This window comes from Tachypleus tridentatus, chromosome 8 (genome assembly GCF_004210375.1).
Source record: "Tachypleus tridentatus isolate NWPU-2018 chromosome 8, ASM421037v1, whole genome shotgun sequence".
Lineage (NCBI taxonomy): Eukaryota > Metazoa > Arthropoda > Merostomata > Xiphosura > Limulidae > Tachypleus > Tachypleus tridentatus.
The window spans coordinates 72,556,056-72,571,965 of NC_134832.1; the positions used below are offsets into that span (position 1 = coordinate 72,556,056).

Here is a 15,910-nt window from a genome sequence, read left to right on the forward strand (position 1 = left end):
ATTGGAAGATGCCACTAAATTTAGTTGTGGGGTGATATAATTTTGACAGTAAATTCTGCCATTTTATTAAGAGTAGCCTGTAGCAGGTGCAGCTTATTGGCTTCCGTCTCTGTGGTCAATAGCTTAAAAATCGGGATAGCTGCATTCAAACCCTAAATATCTGATCTAGCCAATTCTCCCTTGTGTTTTATAAGGTGCCATTTATTACATGGTATCAAAAGGATTTTCATTACTATAATTCGTACTTTACCGTGGACTTCAAAATAAGTTTTAGTGGCTTTATCAGTTGTATAAATATGCAATTCAGCATGCATAACCCAGTTATCTAAATGTTTTTATATTAATTCTTGTTAAGAATTTACAGATTTCATGGATTGTAAAGTGAAACTATACTGGAATGAAACTATTACCTTCTGATTTCATTATGACAGTGGCCATGACTACATGGTTTCACTAGCAAATTGTACAATATACAATTAAAGGTCATGAATTACATTTTTCAGAAAATGCTTTTTACTTGGATGTTTGGACTTGTTTTTTTCCCAAAAGTGCTCAATTGCATTTTACATGAGTTGTGTGTATTATCCACACCATATTTTTTAAGATAATGCAACTAGCAGTACCATTAAAAATATGAAGGGCTCATTTATTTTATTGACATGTTTAATGTACATATACATACTGAAACTAATTACATAACAGAACTTGTATTTATCATTTAATTATTTTTCAAAAATGTACTGCACAAATTCTATGAACTATCACAGGGTTTGCACACAAGCATTGTGATAAATTTCAAGGACTTTTTAAAGCTTCACACGAGCTGTTCGTGAAAACTGTTGACATAAGATTGTCTTCTAGAGTACAGTTTTTTCACAAATAAATCATGCAGAATTGAAAGATAGTCTCAGAGTACAGAAAATTTTCACTTTGCATATGTGACCTCAGAATACCTTCATCTCCCTTGCACATATAAATTACTTTTTCAAGTTGCACAATATGCTTTATCTCAAACTCCTTTGCATTTTCTTAATATTCATCACAGTCTAATCATTTCCTATAAAATACTTCCTCATGATGAGAGACAACATAATACAGCATCTAATTCATCCATTACTTGCTGTCTTGCTTTACATTCAACACAAAAAATCACTTTAGGAAAACAGTTTTAGATGGTGTGAAAAATTTTGCTGTAATCTTTGTAAAATATGTTCATTTAAGGGTTTTTCAAGTTATCTTGTTGAAATTACAGAACTTTTTAACAGGAATTCTAATGTCAAGGAATTTTTCAAAACAATCATGAAATTTAAAGACTTTTTCAAGTTGTGTGCAAACTCTGTATCATATACATTAGTATTTAGCATACTTGATATATATATATGTACACACCAATGGAGACAGCCCTACAGGAATTAAAATATATTAAGAAACTGATAAAAAAACTAATTATGAAAATTTAGTAAAATACAGGTATTATAACAAATAAAATATAAAAATTATCAACATCATAACATAGTCCTGTTCTCTTTTATATCACAAAATGTACGAGTTTTTATATATCTGGTTTTTGGTAAATCTGTATCTCCAAGAAACATGTTTCTTTGACCAGTTTCTTCATATATGTTCCATCTACTATCAAAGATGGTTTGCCTTTAATATTATAGCCTGAATTGCATACAAGTTATAAAAATATGATTAAATACTGCAGAAGTGTGAAGCTATTATTAAATTAAACATTCAATTTAGATTACATATTTTGTATATATACATATACACACACACACGAGTATTTCATATTGTGTATAAATGTGCAGCTAGTAACATTTCAGTCTGGGTTACCTGTATTCTATTTAACAGTTTTATATGATGAAGGAATATAGAATCTTAATGCTTTAGTCTAATTTACATCCATTGTTTTATATATATATAATAAAAATTGTTCCTCTGCACAGCTGATTTGTGAAAAGACTTACATAAATATGTCCAAGAAATGCCTGTTAAATACTATGGAAATAGCTGACTGTTATCCTTCCACATCATGTTTTTTTTTTTTTTTCATATGCTTTGATTGTCAGGACTATAGCTTATACAGTATATGTAGTTTACTTCACAGAATAAACTGTATTTTATGTGAGAAAGATTTGGATATAATCTACAGGTATAGAATATCAATTCTAATGATGAAGCTTAACTTGCTTGATAATTACACAAACTTTCCTTGATCATAGTTATTTCATTCCTGATATCATACCCTGATTGATTTCTAACTTGCTTCAAAGAGAATAAATCCTTGTGTTAAAAACTCTGACACTTTACAAAACCTGTGATTCATTATATTCCTTGAAGGTAATTAAGTTACATTATTTGACTGATCATTAACTGTTTGACTGTACAGAATCATAAAATTAAAAATCACTCAGAGCTTATAATCTACATATACAGTCAGTTTCATTAACTCAAAACCAATGATATTCTTTCATGCATTAATAACTCTTGCTAAAATTCATTGTATTTATGTGTACCATTTGAGAGGATTCTACTGGAACATGAACATTACCTCATAACAAGTACTGAGAGATCTGACAATTTAAATGTTCAATGATGCCAATAGCATCAATCATATATTATCAGCTAACTGAGAGGTTGCTCCTTAGTCCTGTTGGTAGAATATTGGCAATCACTGTACCAATTGCTGTCATTAGATGTTTAGGCAAGGAACACAGTTCTATACGTGATATTGCTCGTACCCAGTGTTTCAGGTAGTCTGTAGCTCTTATTAAGGAATTAATGAATCTTGGTACAAAATGCCAGTAAGCACAAGATAATGTAATAAAATTACAAAATACTTGAATACACATCTTAAAACTACATATCATGAAAACAGTATAAAGATGCAAATGTTACAATATATATTACCATACTTCTTTAAATTATTTAAAGTGATTTATATTATCTTTCCAGCACTTTTTATAGAACATCAAATTTAGCAATACAATAAACAAACATACATTTAAGTACTAGATTTACAAATAAAACTCTTAAATCTTAAAAAGCATTTAATTATAATTTTTATTATTATTACTTTATTCACTACTAACCACTGTACATTTCTGAGAAACAATGGTTATTTATATCCTATAAGCCCAGAATAATTACGTGTGTGAATTTTATGAGAAGGGAAAATGTCACTGTCAATTATACTAAAAATTATGTTAAACACAACAAAAGTGGAATATCTGTAAAAATACCAAAGATGGATCATTTAAAGAGAGAAGGTTGAGAGGATACATTTCCTTGGCAAGTTTTTCCCTTGCAATTGTTATACAAGAAGTACAGATATAAATTGGGAATTTAAAACAAATCATGCACACACTTTCAGTAAAATTTTTAGCAAAAGTAAAAAAAAGCCAGAAGGGCAACATTAAGTTTATTTTTAGTAGAAAAAAAAAAGAAAAAACAGTATAGAAGTATTTTCTTTACTTGTATCTATGTAAAATTATATCATCTAAATATATGAGCATACAGTCAGTGTTAAATTCATTAATCAAAAAATATGTTGATAGAAAAATATTATCAAACATTTTTGGAAAAATTAGTACCACTACACCAGCAGATGAGCCAAAATATTACTGATAATATAACATCAGTAATGTATAAGAGTATAAAATTTTGCAAGATTTTAAATTATAATCATACACCAAAGGTAAAAAGACTTGTGTGGCTTCAGTGGCTCTCAAATGTAATATGAAAACTAGGCTTTAAAAATACTATTTTAAGATCAAAAAGGATATAATACAGTCCAGGGTGGATGTCCTCCATTTACATACAGAACATAAGAGTAACCATCCTTTGCAACTCCATGGACATTGTAGTACAAGGGAAGGAATGAATGAACTTTAAACTTTCTCTGTTCATAGAACTGAATGGCTGTAGTGTTAGTTGTCAATACATGCAGGTATATTGCTTTGCAGTCAGAAGTTTCAGAACTATTGGTTAGATGAGATATCACACTATCCAGAAGTAAAGTAGCTGAAAGAAAGTAACATATTTTGATATTATCTAACCTTTTGTTAACACTGCTTTTGTATTCTAATATAGTTTAATCACAAGTTTTTCCAGAGTTATAACAACTTAAAAAATACTACCTTTCCATCTTAAAATTTGTGAAGAATGATAAAAGTGAATACAAGGCAGTTCAATATTTTGTGAATATAAAAATCGATCAACACATTAATAAAGAAGCTTGCATTGTGACAATATAACAAATAATCCCACTTGTGATATTACAATTCCATAAATTTTAAATGCAAATGTTATAAAAGTTGGAACTACTATAAATCTTCATTGCTGTGAAGTGATTCATGCTAACAAACTTTTCAGAGTGTATCAACCTGTACTCATTTCAGGCCTTTCATTACTTTATTATTCTTACTTTTTCCCATTTACTAATGTTTGGTTTCATCTTTACATTGTTTTTTTGCTCGCTTACCTATTCCATTTCTTCGAAATTCTTGTACTACACCCAGAGTTAAAATGTAAGCTACTAATGATGTTTTTGGAAAGTGAGGTGAAAGAAGGCCTTGATCCTATGATGAAAGTGAAACAATGAAGTTTAAATTATTCATATGCAAAAAGGCATCAAAAGTGGAAGTTGTCTAAAGTACAAAAATAAAATTTAAAAAATATAATTTTAAAATACTTTTGATAGAACTTGTTATTTGTTGAGATATTTCATAACAATACAGTATTTATCACCCACTTTTTTGTGCAAAAAACAGTTCTGTGAACTCAGATAGAACCTAATCTAATGATCATTGAAGCTTGTGAATCATTCTGAAATAAAATTTAGAAGCTTAGCAAATACAGCCATTCTGGGAACATTTCCAACAGTTGTATTAAAAGATTTATATCAAAACCTATGACTCCAAGCTTAAATTCATAAACTAATATTCATAAAAAAGAAAAAAATGATGAAGGTAATGCCTTCAGATAAGTGTAAGAATTCTGACCTTATCAACATTTCTTCAAAGTTGGGAGAAATTCTTTTAAAGCATAAAATGATTTACACATAATACTTACTTGTATGTTGCTGGTACCATACCATCAGTCAGTATGGAAAAGTGTAGTAGAGTTACCAGAGACAATTAATAAATATCATACACATTTAATAACCTTTTGAAAGTTCTTCTACAGTTTATAGTTGTAGTTATTCCTTCCTGGCTATCATTTCTTAAGAGTTCAGTAATTTTTGACAATATTACCATGAATAAATGATAAGGTTTGATTAAGTGTCTAGTGGGCCTCAAGCTGAAAAATACAACAGGTCTTTTCCACTGTACTTTTGAAAAAAAAATCCATAAAAATCAAGCAAACAAATTTACATTTGATATTTTACTGACAAAAGCATGTAGCTCACCATTACGTTATTATTTTACTTTCAATATATTTTTAAATTGATATATCTGTCATTGAAACAGTCCTTTAATACTACTAATACATAAGGAAACAGGCAATTAAAAATTATCCAACTTATCGTCAACATAAAATTAATTTTGAACAAAATTTTTATCAAAAACATGTATGCAGCAATATCATCATAAAATATATCATAATTTTAATATGTCAAATAATTTTAATACACTGAATGCAGTAACTAACTAAAGTTACAATTTTTCCTATACTGAAAATGTATTTCTGACAGGTACTTTCCTCCTTTCATAAGATTTTCCTGTTTTGTACTGCCCTCTATTTGCAAAATGTTGTATAATGCATGCAAAAGGCCTTCCACACCCATCTACTGGAATCAAATGTACCAATATGTCTCACATGCAAATCATCATGCATCACCTCTCCACTACTATCACATCAGGCATGTAACTCCCTCTATGTGCCACTACTGAATCATTTTGAAGTTTGACAGAATATGTAAGCACTGAAAGATTGTGGGGAGGGGAGGAGAGGAGAAAGTGTGACAAAGGGAAGTACCTTCAGGAAATACATTTTCAGTGTAGGAAAATAATACCTTCCAATATGGTACTTCCTTCCAGTGGAGTATTTAGGTAGGGGCTAAAGGAGCCTCAGCCCCATGGTCCATCGTCTTAATGGGGGCCCATTGATAATGTTATTCTATGTAAAATTACATGGGATGTAGGACCCACAAAAGTTATTAGTCCCTGGGTCTACACAACCTTAAATTCACAACTGCTTACCTCTTCTCTCAAAAATTAGCTAGAATTCTACATCAAAAAGAGGAGGGACTGGTGCAAGGGAAGAACAAAGGTATCTCTCAAAATGTCCAAAGGATACTTCTGTAGAAAAAAGAAACAGATCAGATGATTGCCAGTGGGGCACTACACCACTTCTGAACCAGGTATTTCCTTGCCATGACTAATTAGGAACAAACATGGTGGAAAAAGAAGGGAGCACATCTGAATGGGAGAGGGCAAGTCAGGAAAGTGATCCCAATTCAATCACACAGAAGTAGATAATGGAGGATATGTCTCATGGTGTAGAATGGTTAGGACATGGCTGACCATATAAGGTAAGTAAATTTCATACAAAGCCTCTTCACTGGGTGTCAACCTCCACACAAGAGTAGGAGGAGAATCATACTGGCTTAACCTTAAGCCCTAAAATTGTGAATGTGAGGAAAACACAGGCTCCAGGGCATGACACAAGATTAGCATTGAGCCATAGATCTAGAAATGAATCATCCAGTGTTTGAGGGAAGTTTATCTCATGCAATCAACTCTCATGACTGTGAAATTGGTCCAAAACGTCCAAATGTCAATAACATTCCCACTACAAGAGAGAACAGAGAGTGCCCAGAACATAAACATCCTACATATACCCTCAATGACTTACTACACAAAAGGAAGAATTAAGGTAGGAAGATGGGCAACTCCAAACTTGTGTGAGGACTTAAGACGACTGGTTCATTTGATATCCAAAACCATGTGAGGGTAGACTGAGGGCACACACAAAAAGGAGTGAACTCCATAGAGATGTCACACTCCATGGCATGTATCATTCAATCCTGAGGATGGTACACCTTCTTCATCAGTAGAACACCACTACCCTACTGTGAACTGAATGGTTTTAGCTATCTCTGTGGAACTCACAGCAGAATGCTTCCATGGTAAACACCCCAGCAGCTTGGAACTGGTAAGTGGTAGGGACTCTCATGCTGCACTGAAAGAAAAGGGAAGATAGAGCATTGGATAGTATGAAGGCTACACCTAAGACCCTGTTTTGATAAGCAGACTATACCAATTTATTCAACTGAAGAATGGCTGGAACAGGCAGCTATCCCCTCCTGCTTTACCATTGCCATCCATGGGTGGTATGGTTTGAGACTGGCTTATTCATAAGTCGAATATCACAAAGTTATTGACTATCTAGTGCAGGGGTTCCCAACCTTTTGGCACTCGTGACCCCTTACCTAAAAGTTTGAAACCCATGTGATCCCCTACTTAGGGCTTACTATCAGCAGCTTAATTTTTCTTTTATTTTCTGTGAAGGAGAGAGAAAGAAACATCTAAAAAAAATATATTTAAAAATTCTGTAATTATTTATTAGCAAATATTTCTTAAAATAATATTAACATAGGTTTGAACAGCTATCCAACCAAGCTAGTGAGATGCCTGATGTTGTATTTCAGCAGCAAGCTTTGAAATTCGTGGCCGGGCGTTTGTTAGAGCCAGTCTCATTTTATCTCCAACATCCAATCTGTTCCTATTCTTTGTTTTTATATTGACAAGAGTGGAAAATCCTGCCTCACACAAGTAGGTAGAAGCAAATGGAACAAGGACACGTAAAGCTATCATGCTGACTTTGGAGTATGACTGATACATAGCGCACCAGAACTGAGTCACGGATTTCATCTTGAAGAGATCACGAGCTGAAGAGTTGTTCCTTAGATCCAGAAATTCATCTTGGATATCATCTGGGATGCTGGATACATCAAGTTCAGTACAAAATGGGTACTGAACCATTTTATCAGGGCCTCCTGTTCCTGTGATAGCTCAGGGAAGTAACGCTCGATTTCCTTTTCTAGAGACTGAAGATGTTTGGTAATCTCATCCTTGAGGAACTGATCCAGTTTGATCTGAGACTCATTTGTCACTCCACAAAGTTTTTCAAACATAGCGATGTTTCCAAGATTGGTTTTCCGATGCCAGTTCTGCAGTTTGGAAACAAAGGCCTGAAGACTATCTTGAAAAAGGAGAACATGTGTTTCCCTTCCTTGAAGCTTCAAATTGAGCTTGTTCAGCTGGTCAAAAATGTCAGCTAGGTACGCAACCCTTTTATTCCATGCTTCATCTTCAAAGTGAGCTACAAGATCTTTCCTTTCTTGAGTCTCCAGGAATAGCTTTATTTCATCTTTCATTTCAAAGACATGATTAATAATGTTTCCTTTCAACAACCAATGTACTGCTGTATAGAAGAGAAGAACTTTGTGGTCAGCATTCATGTCTTTGCATAGTTCTTTGAATAGGCGAGTGTTGAGTGCTTGAGTCTTCACATAATTTACAATTTTGATTACAGATTCAAGCACTTCCTGCAGAGAGGCAGGGAGAGTCTTACTGGTGAGAGCATATCGATGAATCATGCAGTGGATGCCCTTTGCTTGAGGTGCTAGCTTCTTCACTCTCGACTGGAATCCTGATTTCGATCCCAGCATAGCCGGTGCCCCATCTGTACAAACCCCACACACGTTTTCCCATTGAAGATCTTCGTCTTGAAAAAAAGTTGAAACTATTTCCATGACATCATCAGCTTTTGTTGTGGTTTCAAGTGCACTGCAGAATAAGAATTCGTCTTTGATGTCACCTGAATTAATGTATCTCACGAAGACATGCAACTGAGAACATGAACTTACATCTGTTGACTCATCGAGTTGAAAGGAGAACAAAGGGGAACCCTTGATTTCAGTCAAAACCTGTTCCTTCACATCCATAGACATTTTAGAAATGTGCCTCTGTATAGTATTATTTGACAGGAATACTTGCTGCATCTTCTTTGCACTGGCTTCTCCAAGAAATAAGATACTGCTTTCATCATGCAGGGTTTAAGAAGTGTTTCTCCAATCGTGTGAGGCTTTTTTTGTTTAGCAATTTCGAATGCAATCTCATATGAAGCTTCCACTACGGCTGCACTCTGCTGCTGAAATGACCCACTTCTATCGATTCTTTGGCTTTTAAGACACCGTTCATGCCATTTGAAGAAATCCAAACCCTTCTTTGCATGTTCTGGATGTTTCGTCTCAAGATGACGCTTGAGTTTTGATGGTTTTATTGACTCTGCACTCAGGACAGCATGGCACAAAACACACTGTGGTTTCTCGATGCCGTCGTTGGTGAGCACAGTGGTGAAGCCAATGTTGAGGTAGCATTATGAGTATCTGCGCCGTTTAGCCATGGACACAACTCACCTCTACTGCTTACTTATCTCCTTGTTAAAATAAAATAAAAATGTTGAATAATGAACGCTTTGGCAACTGTAGATCTTACACTGACTACTTGTGGGGGGTGCAGGTAGAGTAATGATGGGGTAAGTATTGGGAAGGAAGGAAGCGTGGCCAGTCGTGCGATTCATCATCCACCAATCAGCAATGGACATGTGACTCACGTGTTGACAGCGAGCACACACACTTAATCACAGCTAAACAGACACACAAGCATACGTACATGCGCGTGGACTCACATACTCGCTACTCACTAGTACACACATACATACAGTTGCAGACACATACACATTCACACAGGCAAATTCACTCACAGGCACGCATACATACACCCATAATATCACCTAATGACATTGAACTAACGTAGCACACATTTTGTTTTGCACCGAAACAAAAAAAATGTGAGAGCATGAAAATGTAATTGATGAAATAAAATTAATGTTATCCCAAGCTACTTCTAACAAGGCTACAAGACTTCCCTGCCAAGGCTTTGCAACTCCCTTGCCAAGGCTTCACGACCCCCTGGGGAGTCGCGACCCACCGGTTGGGAACCCCTGATCTAGTGATCTTGCAAAACACCCTTCTCCACATGGAGAAAACACAAACCAACATGACACAGAATGCAATTTGTTTGTGTAAATAAGTAATACTTGGTCAAACACCATTTGGCACAGAGTGGGATCCACGATATGAATTTGAAACATAGGCACCTGAAAGAAAAGAAAGCATTAATAAAGACTTACCTAGTGTCATAGCCACACCAAAGTTTGAAGTATGGCCATAGGTGGTATGCAATATCCCAAGCAAGCAGAAACTGTGATGTAAGTAACAGGAAACGAAAGTCTGAGGTGTGGTCCACATGCCCTTCTACAGAATCTCTTCCAAAGGCTGACAAAGGTGAGAAGCAGGAGGAAAGGTAAGATGTTGGATTTTATGGGAGGTAACATGTTATAAAGGAGATAAAGAGAAATAAGTCAGTTGGATTAAATGATGAACCCAATTTTTAAAGTTAAAGGGGAAAAATGCTGAGAGGAAGAAGGTTGGTACAGGATAAAGAAATGGGAATGGAAACCTCTGTAAAAGACTTGTTCAGACAATATAACAATGAAAGATATGCACTGCACATAGAAGTGTATCTAGATCAAAAATGATAAATGAAGGGAAGGAAAATAGACAAAAAAGGAGGACTTACCCTTGTAAGCCACTGAAGTTTTGAGAAGGAAAGAGCGATCTGGATAAAGGAAAAGATAGGTCTGGTGGTACTGTATACAAGCAACAATGATAAAGAACAGATCTGACTGATGAAGCTCACAGGCCAAAAAGAGAAGAAAATATGCCTCAAGGGAAAGGGGAACAAACAGTACAAGGCAGTGGACTTAAACCAAGGTAAAGTAAGGGAATGGAGTACAATATTAATGTTCCAATATGGAAATACCAGATGCCTATAGGCAGACAAGGTATCCTGAAAGAATATATCAAATTGGCATGGGCAGGAAAAAGCTGGACCATGGACTAGCTAGAAAAACAAAAAGTATGGGAAAGGACTGCTTAATAACCAGATATGGAAGAGACTCAGAGATACCAGCAACCATAGGACAAGTGTGAAGATGGAGTATATGAAGTATGGGACGTAGAACTGGCAATTGTGGATGAAAATGAAGGCAGATTGGAGAGAACAAATGTAACTGTAATATTTGAGGAAACCAAGGTTGAGTGAGCCAGTAAGAAGCAATCAGAAGGACTATGCATAGAGTGGTATGGATGAAGGTGACTACTTGTTGAAGTAATCCGAGAGGAGGATACACAATAAGGAACTTGTTCGACAAATCTTGGCTGAAAATAACTATAGCTAGAGGCTGGGGATGAGGAATTGGGGACTAAAACAAAGGGCAGTGGCAAATGTATCAATGTGAGGAACACCCAATCAATCAAAGTCACCAAAAAAGGAAGGGGATGAGAAAATCTCTGTGTCAAGAAACACAATCCACCACAAGTTTGAAAGCATATGGTATGTGACATGCCATTAAATTAATGCGATGAAAATGGGTCCAAAAGAGAAGATCCAATGTTAGAAAAACACAGAGATCTTGACCAGGTGTCACTGTTATAACTGATCATGACCAGATTGCCTACAGAGATGAGAGGAAAGTGATCCAAAGCCTTATGAACTGAAGTAATTCAAAGATGTTGGTATGAAGAGTATGTTCCCCCAGAGACAAGTGACCCTGAAGCCTCTGGGTGATTGATCCATACACCTGAGCCTTGAATGGATGCATCCATGAAAAGATGAAATCTGGTTGCAGAGGAAGAAGTTGGATTCCTACTGATATACAAGCCTTGTCCAACCACCATCACCGACAATGTAGGAAGGAAGGATTATAGGAGCATCCAAGGGATCCTGAACAAGGTTCCATTGGTCATGGCAGACACACTGAAGGAATCATTCATGAACCCAACTGACGGATGTGAGAGGAGTAATACAAGAGTACATCTCTACAAGCAAAAGAACCGTGTGAGCAGAATGTGAAGAAGAATGCAGGGCATTCTGAATGGCTAGTTCCATAGAACAGAGCCAGAGAGAAGGTTGGCCAAACTAAGATGGTTGTCAAAGAAATAGCCCAGATGAAGGATGTACTGGGTTAGATGAAGGAAGAACTTCTTCAATTTGATCAACCAGCCCACCCATACAGCTTCAAGGAGGAGCTGACAAGTATGACAGGCTGACTCCTATTCAGAATAAGTGATAAGAAGCCAGTCTTCTATATAAAAGTGAAAGCACAATCCCAAGATATCAAGATGTAGAGCAAAAATTTGCACCACCAAATAGAAAAACCTATGGCACCAAAGCCAGCCAGAAGGGTAAAGCATGAAATTGGTACATCACCCCATGATGAATAAATCAAATATAAGGATGAGACTGATCCAATATGGAAGTGTGCAGAAAAGAATTGGAGATGTCAATCTTGGTCATACACAAACCAGAATAGAGGCCCACCAAAGAATAAGGTAGGATTCGATGGTCAAGCATGGAGCGTGAACTTATCAACTGAGATGGGACAGGTTGATGATCAGTCTCAGTTGCTCGTGGTTTTTGGGAACTACATACAAGCAGTAGTAAAGACCTACATAAACTGCAATGAGCAGATTTGATAACCTGTTGTGAAAGGAGGTCTTGCACCTCCTCAAATAGACACTGACAAAACAAAGATACCTGAGGAGGACAAAAAAGAGGTACAAGGAAAGAAAGGTATGTTGAAACCCTCTGACAAAACTTGGCAAATCCAAACATTGAAGATAAAAGGGGTTCACCAAAGAACAAAGGTTACCAGACAAGTTCCTACTGGATCTAAACCCACCAGGTTGTAACCAGAACCTTATCAGCATACTATGGACTGTCATAAAAAATGACCAACAGTGGCACTGCATAAAGGAGGTACATGCAAGGACTGGGGAAGGGGAGGGTCAGGAGATAGGAAATGAAGTCATGCTTGGTTCTAACTGGAACAAATAAGCCACCAGATGAGAAAGGGTAGAATGTTGTTGGACTGAAGCTAACCTTGACTCCAAAGACTCTTGGATTGTGTCAGACACAAAACATTTCAAAAATGGGATCACTTGAAAGTCCCATAAGGAGCTAGGATCTAGACAATATAGCATCATGACCCAAATGTTCCCAACAACAATGTTCAGGGCCAGAGCAAAAGATAACAAATGGCCAAATGTGGAAGTGTGGAGGAAAAAGACATTATAAAAAGACCCTTCAGAGTTCCTGTAAAGAGCCTCAGACAAGAGATGGAAAGAAAACTAAATAAGGTTGGGAGACAGAATCATGTAACGGGAAAGACATTAGTCATAAGAACTAGAAGCAATAGACGAAACATCACGTACCTCAGAAATGAAGTCTGAGAGAGCAAATGAGGGCCTAACAGAATACTCTGGTAAGGTTTGGGAAAACACAGTAAACTCCAGGGAGGGGAGGATCAAAATCTTCGTTAGTCTGGTCAGGTTCAGGAGGAAGAGGGACAATGCAGAATTAAAAGGTTGTCCCATATAACACTAACCTCCCTGTATATATGTAAAAGTTACCTGCACCTGTAGCCTGAATCTGTATCAAAAGAATGAGATGTACTTAAAGTGGTAACATTTGCCTCAAAATTCATTCTTGATGCTAAACAAACATGTGAATTTTTTTATGGCAAAACATGGGTAAGTCAAATGCTTTCAAAAATAAAATGGAAAAAAGAAGTCTTGAAATAAAGTAAATTAAATTATGTTAAACCCCATCAAAAAATAAAGAACAAAAAAAGGCATCTGAATTCAAGCACTGTCATATTTGAAGTGATGGTTCAGTAGTGGCACATAGAAAGAGTCATGTGTATCATGTGATAGCAGTGCTCTCCTACTGATGGAGAGATGATGCATGATGATTAGCGTGAAAGACATGTTGAAATCTTTGTTTCCAATAGGGGAATGCAGAAGGCTTGTGGCATGCATTATAGGAAAAGCATTTGTACAGAGGGCAGCACACAATGGAAAAAGCTAATCTTGTGAGAGAGGGAAGTACCAATAGAAATAGAATTTTATACTTTCTTAAACATAATGATGATTCAAATAATTACATTTTGAATTATAAAGTAATGGTGGATCAAGATGGAAAGAAGTAAAATATTTACAAAGCACAGCATCTTGAATTTTGCTGGACCAATTTTTTGCATTGGGTGTGGTGCAGTAGTTCCATCAGTCTTTGCCTTAATATGGCACTGTCAAGTAAAGCTTTAAACTCCTGAAGTTAAAACATAGCTGGTGGGTTCTAGTGTTTAGCTGGTGGTGATCAAGAAATACTGTCACCATACTATGAGGACTGACCAGAAAGCCTTTTTTAGTATTTTATTGTGTATCTTTTAATGGCTAACATCTGAAGTAATTTTCAAACACTGGGCAGTTGATTAAAACAGTTATTTTTAGGCACTGATATGAACTGGTGATTAGATATAAGGAAAGACTGAGCAAGTTCATTGAAACACTATCAGCAATAATCAAACACCAACACACATACAAAAGTACAAAAACAAAAAGGAATGGAACCTTAAGGAACATTTTCAATAAATCAGGTAGTCTACAGAAAAATTACTATATATATATATATATATACAAGTTAATACACGCCAAGCTAGCTCGACTATAGGGAAGTATAGTAACTAAAATATTAAGAAGGTCATCAATTTCAGGTAATGCAAATATATCTAAATATGACATAGCATTTTACTATGAACAAAACAAGAAATACCCTGAAACATTTTACTTATTTGAATGCTTTAAACCTATCTTTACATCATAAAGATCTTACACCAAGTATATTCTTTAAGTAACAACTTTTTCAACATGTTATCCTTTCTGTATAAATCGACCAAAAATTGCACGTTATGTAAAATAATGTTTTATCAATCTTAAGAATGATCAGTTATTTTATTGCTCTTAAATTTAAAATTCTTTTAATTAAAGCTCAAACTCTTCCTTGCTATTTTTGTTACAGCTAAACATTTAAATTATTGTTTTAGTTTTATCAGTGATCATAACTAAATTTATTTATTTATTTTTCACGATGTTACCATTTTTCTTGCCTGAAAATGTATTTCAAATATTCACCTCTCCACAGACCAACCAGCTATTACATTGCATACCTCCTAAGAAGAATTTTGCATGTCACAGTTCTTTTAAAGAACTGTGACCTCAACATGTATGAACATGGACTATGCCATCTTATAATATTATCATTAGACCATAGCCCTTCACTAATAGTACAATGACACATATTTCATGTTCAGTAAACTCCATTAGTCCTAGCATCGCAACACAGACTCACTCTTGATGAGACAAAAAACAAACACCAGAAATGGGAAGGAAGAATGAATGTTCTGTGAAGAGGTGAGTATCTATACAACAAACAGCTAATATCTCACATTCTGCACCCAGAAGGCATCGTAAAATGAATAATCTGTGTGGTGCTAAAGGTCACATATATTGGGTGATATCAAAGATGGCTAAATCAGTTGTTATATTTTGGATGGTAGTAGATCATACATGTGTGGTGCAGTTGGGTAATATGTTAAGCTGTACAGTATTAGAGAAATACTGGGGAAGGAATAATCCCAGACCTGCATCCTGAAGAAAATACAAGATACATCTAGCTCATGCAACCACTGGTAATGGTCTGGTTCTTTATGTTCCAGGTAAACACCTGAGTTCTACTTCCTATCAAGAAGTATGTCACTCAGTCTTACACCAGTTGGATTACACTAACCTACTGGGAAAAATATCCACATTGGCCTCTCTAGGAACTTGGGACTGTGGAAGAAAGTGTCCTCCCATTACTCCAAACAGAACACTAGAAGAGTGCTAGAGATATGTTTGGACCAATAGGGAATTTTTTGTCATTTGCATAAA

At 35.5% G+C, this 15,910-nt stretch overlaps 1 protein-coding gene across 1 annotated transcript in view; it reads right to left on the reverse strand.

Annotated features, from left to right (window-relative positions):
• Positions 1-622: 622 nt before the first annotated feature.
• Positions 623-15,910, reverse strand: part of Naa60 (N-alpha-acetyltransferase 60) — a 49,020-nt gene continuing 33,732 nt past the window's right edge. The window contains exons 5-7 of the mRNA XM_076449444.1: positions 4,490-4,586; positions 3,791-4,029; positions 623-2,765 (exon numbers count right to left, since the gene is read on the reverse strand). Of these exons, the coding sequence (XP_076305559.1) occupies positions 2,628-2,765; positions 3,791-4,029; positions 4,490-4,586 (474 nt within the window). The 3' untranslated portion in view covers positions 623-2,627. The remainder of the gene's footprint in view (positions 2,766-3,790; positions 4,030-4,489; positions 4,587-15,910) is intronic.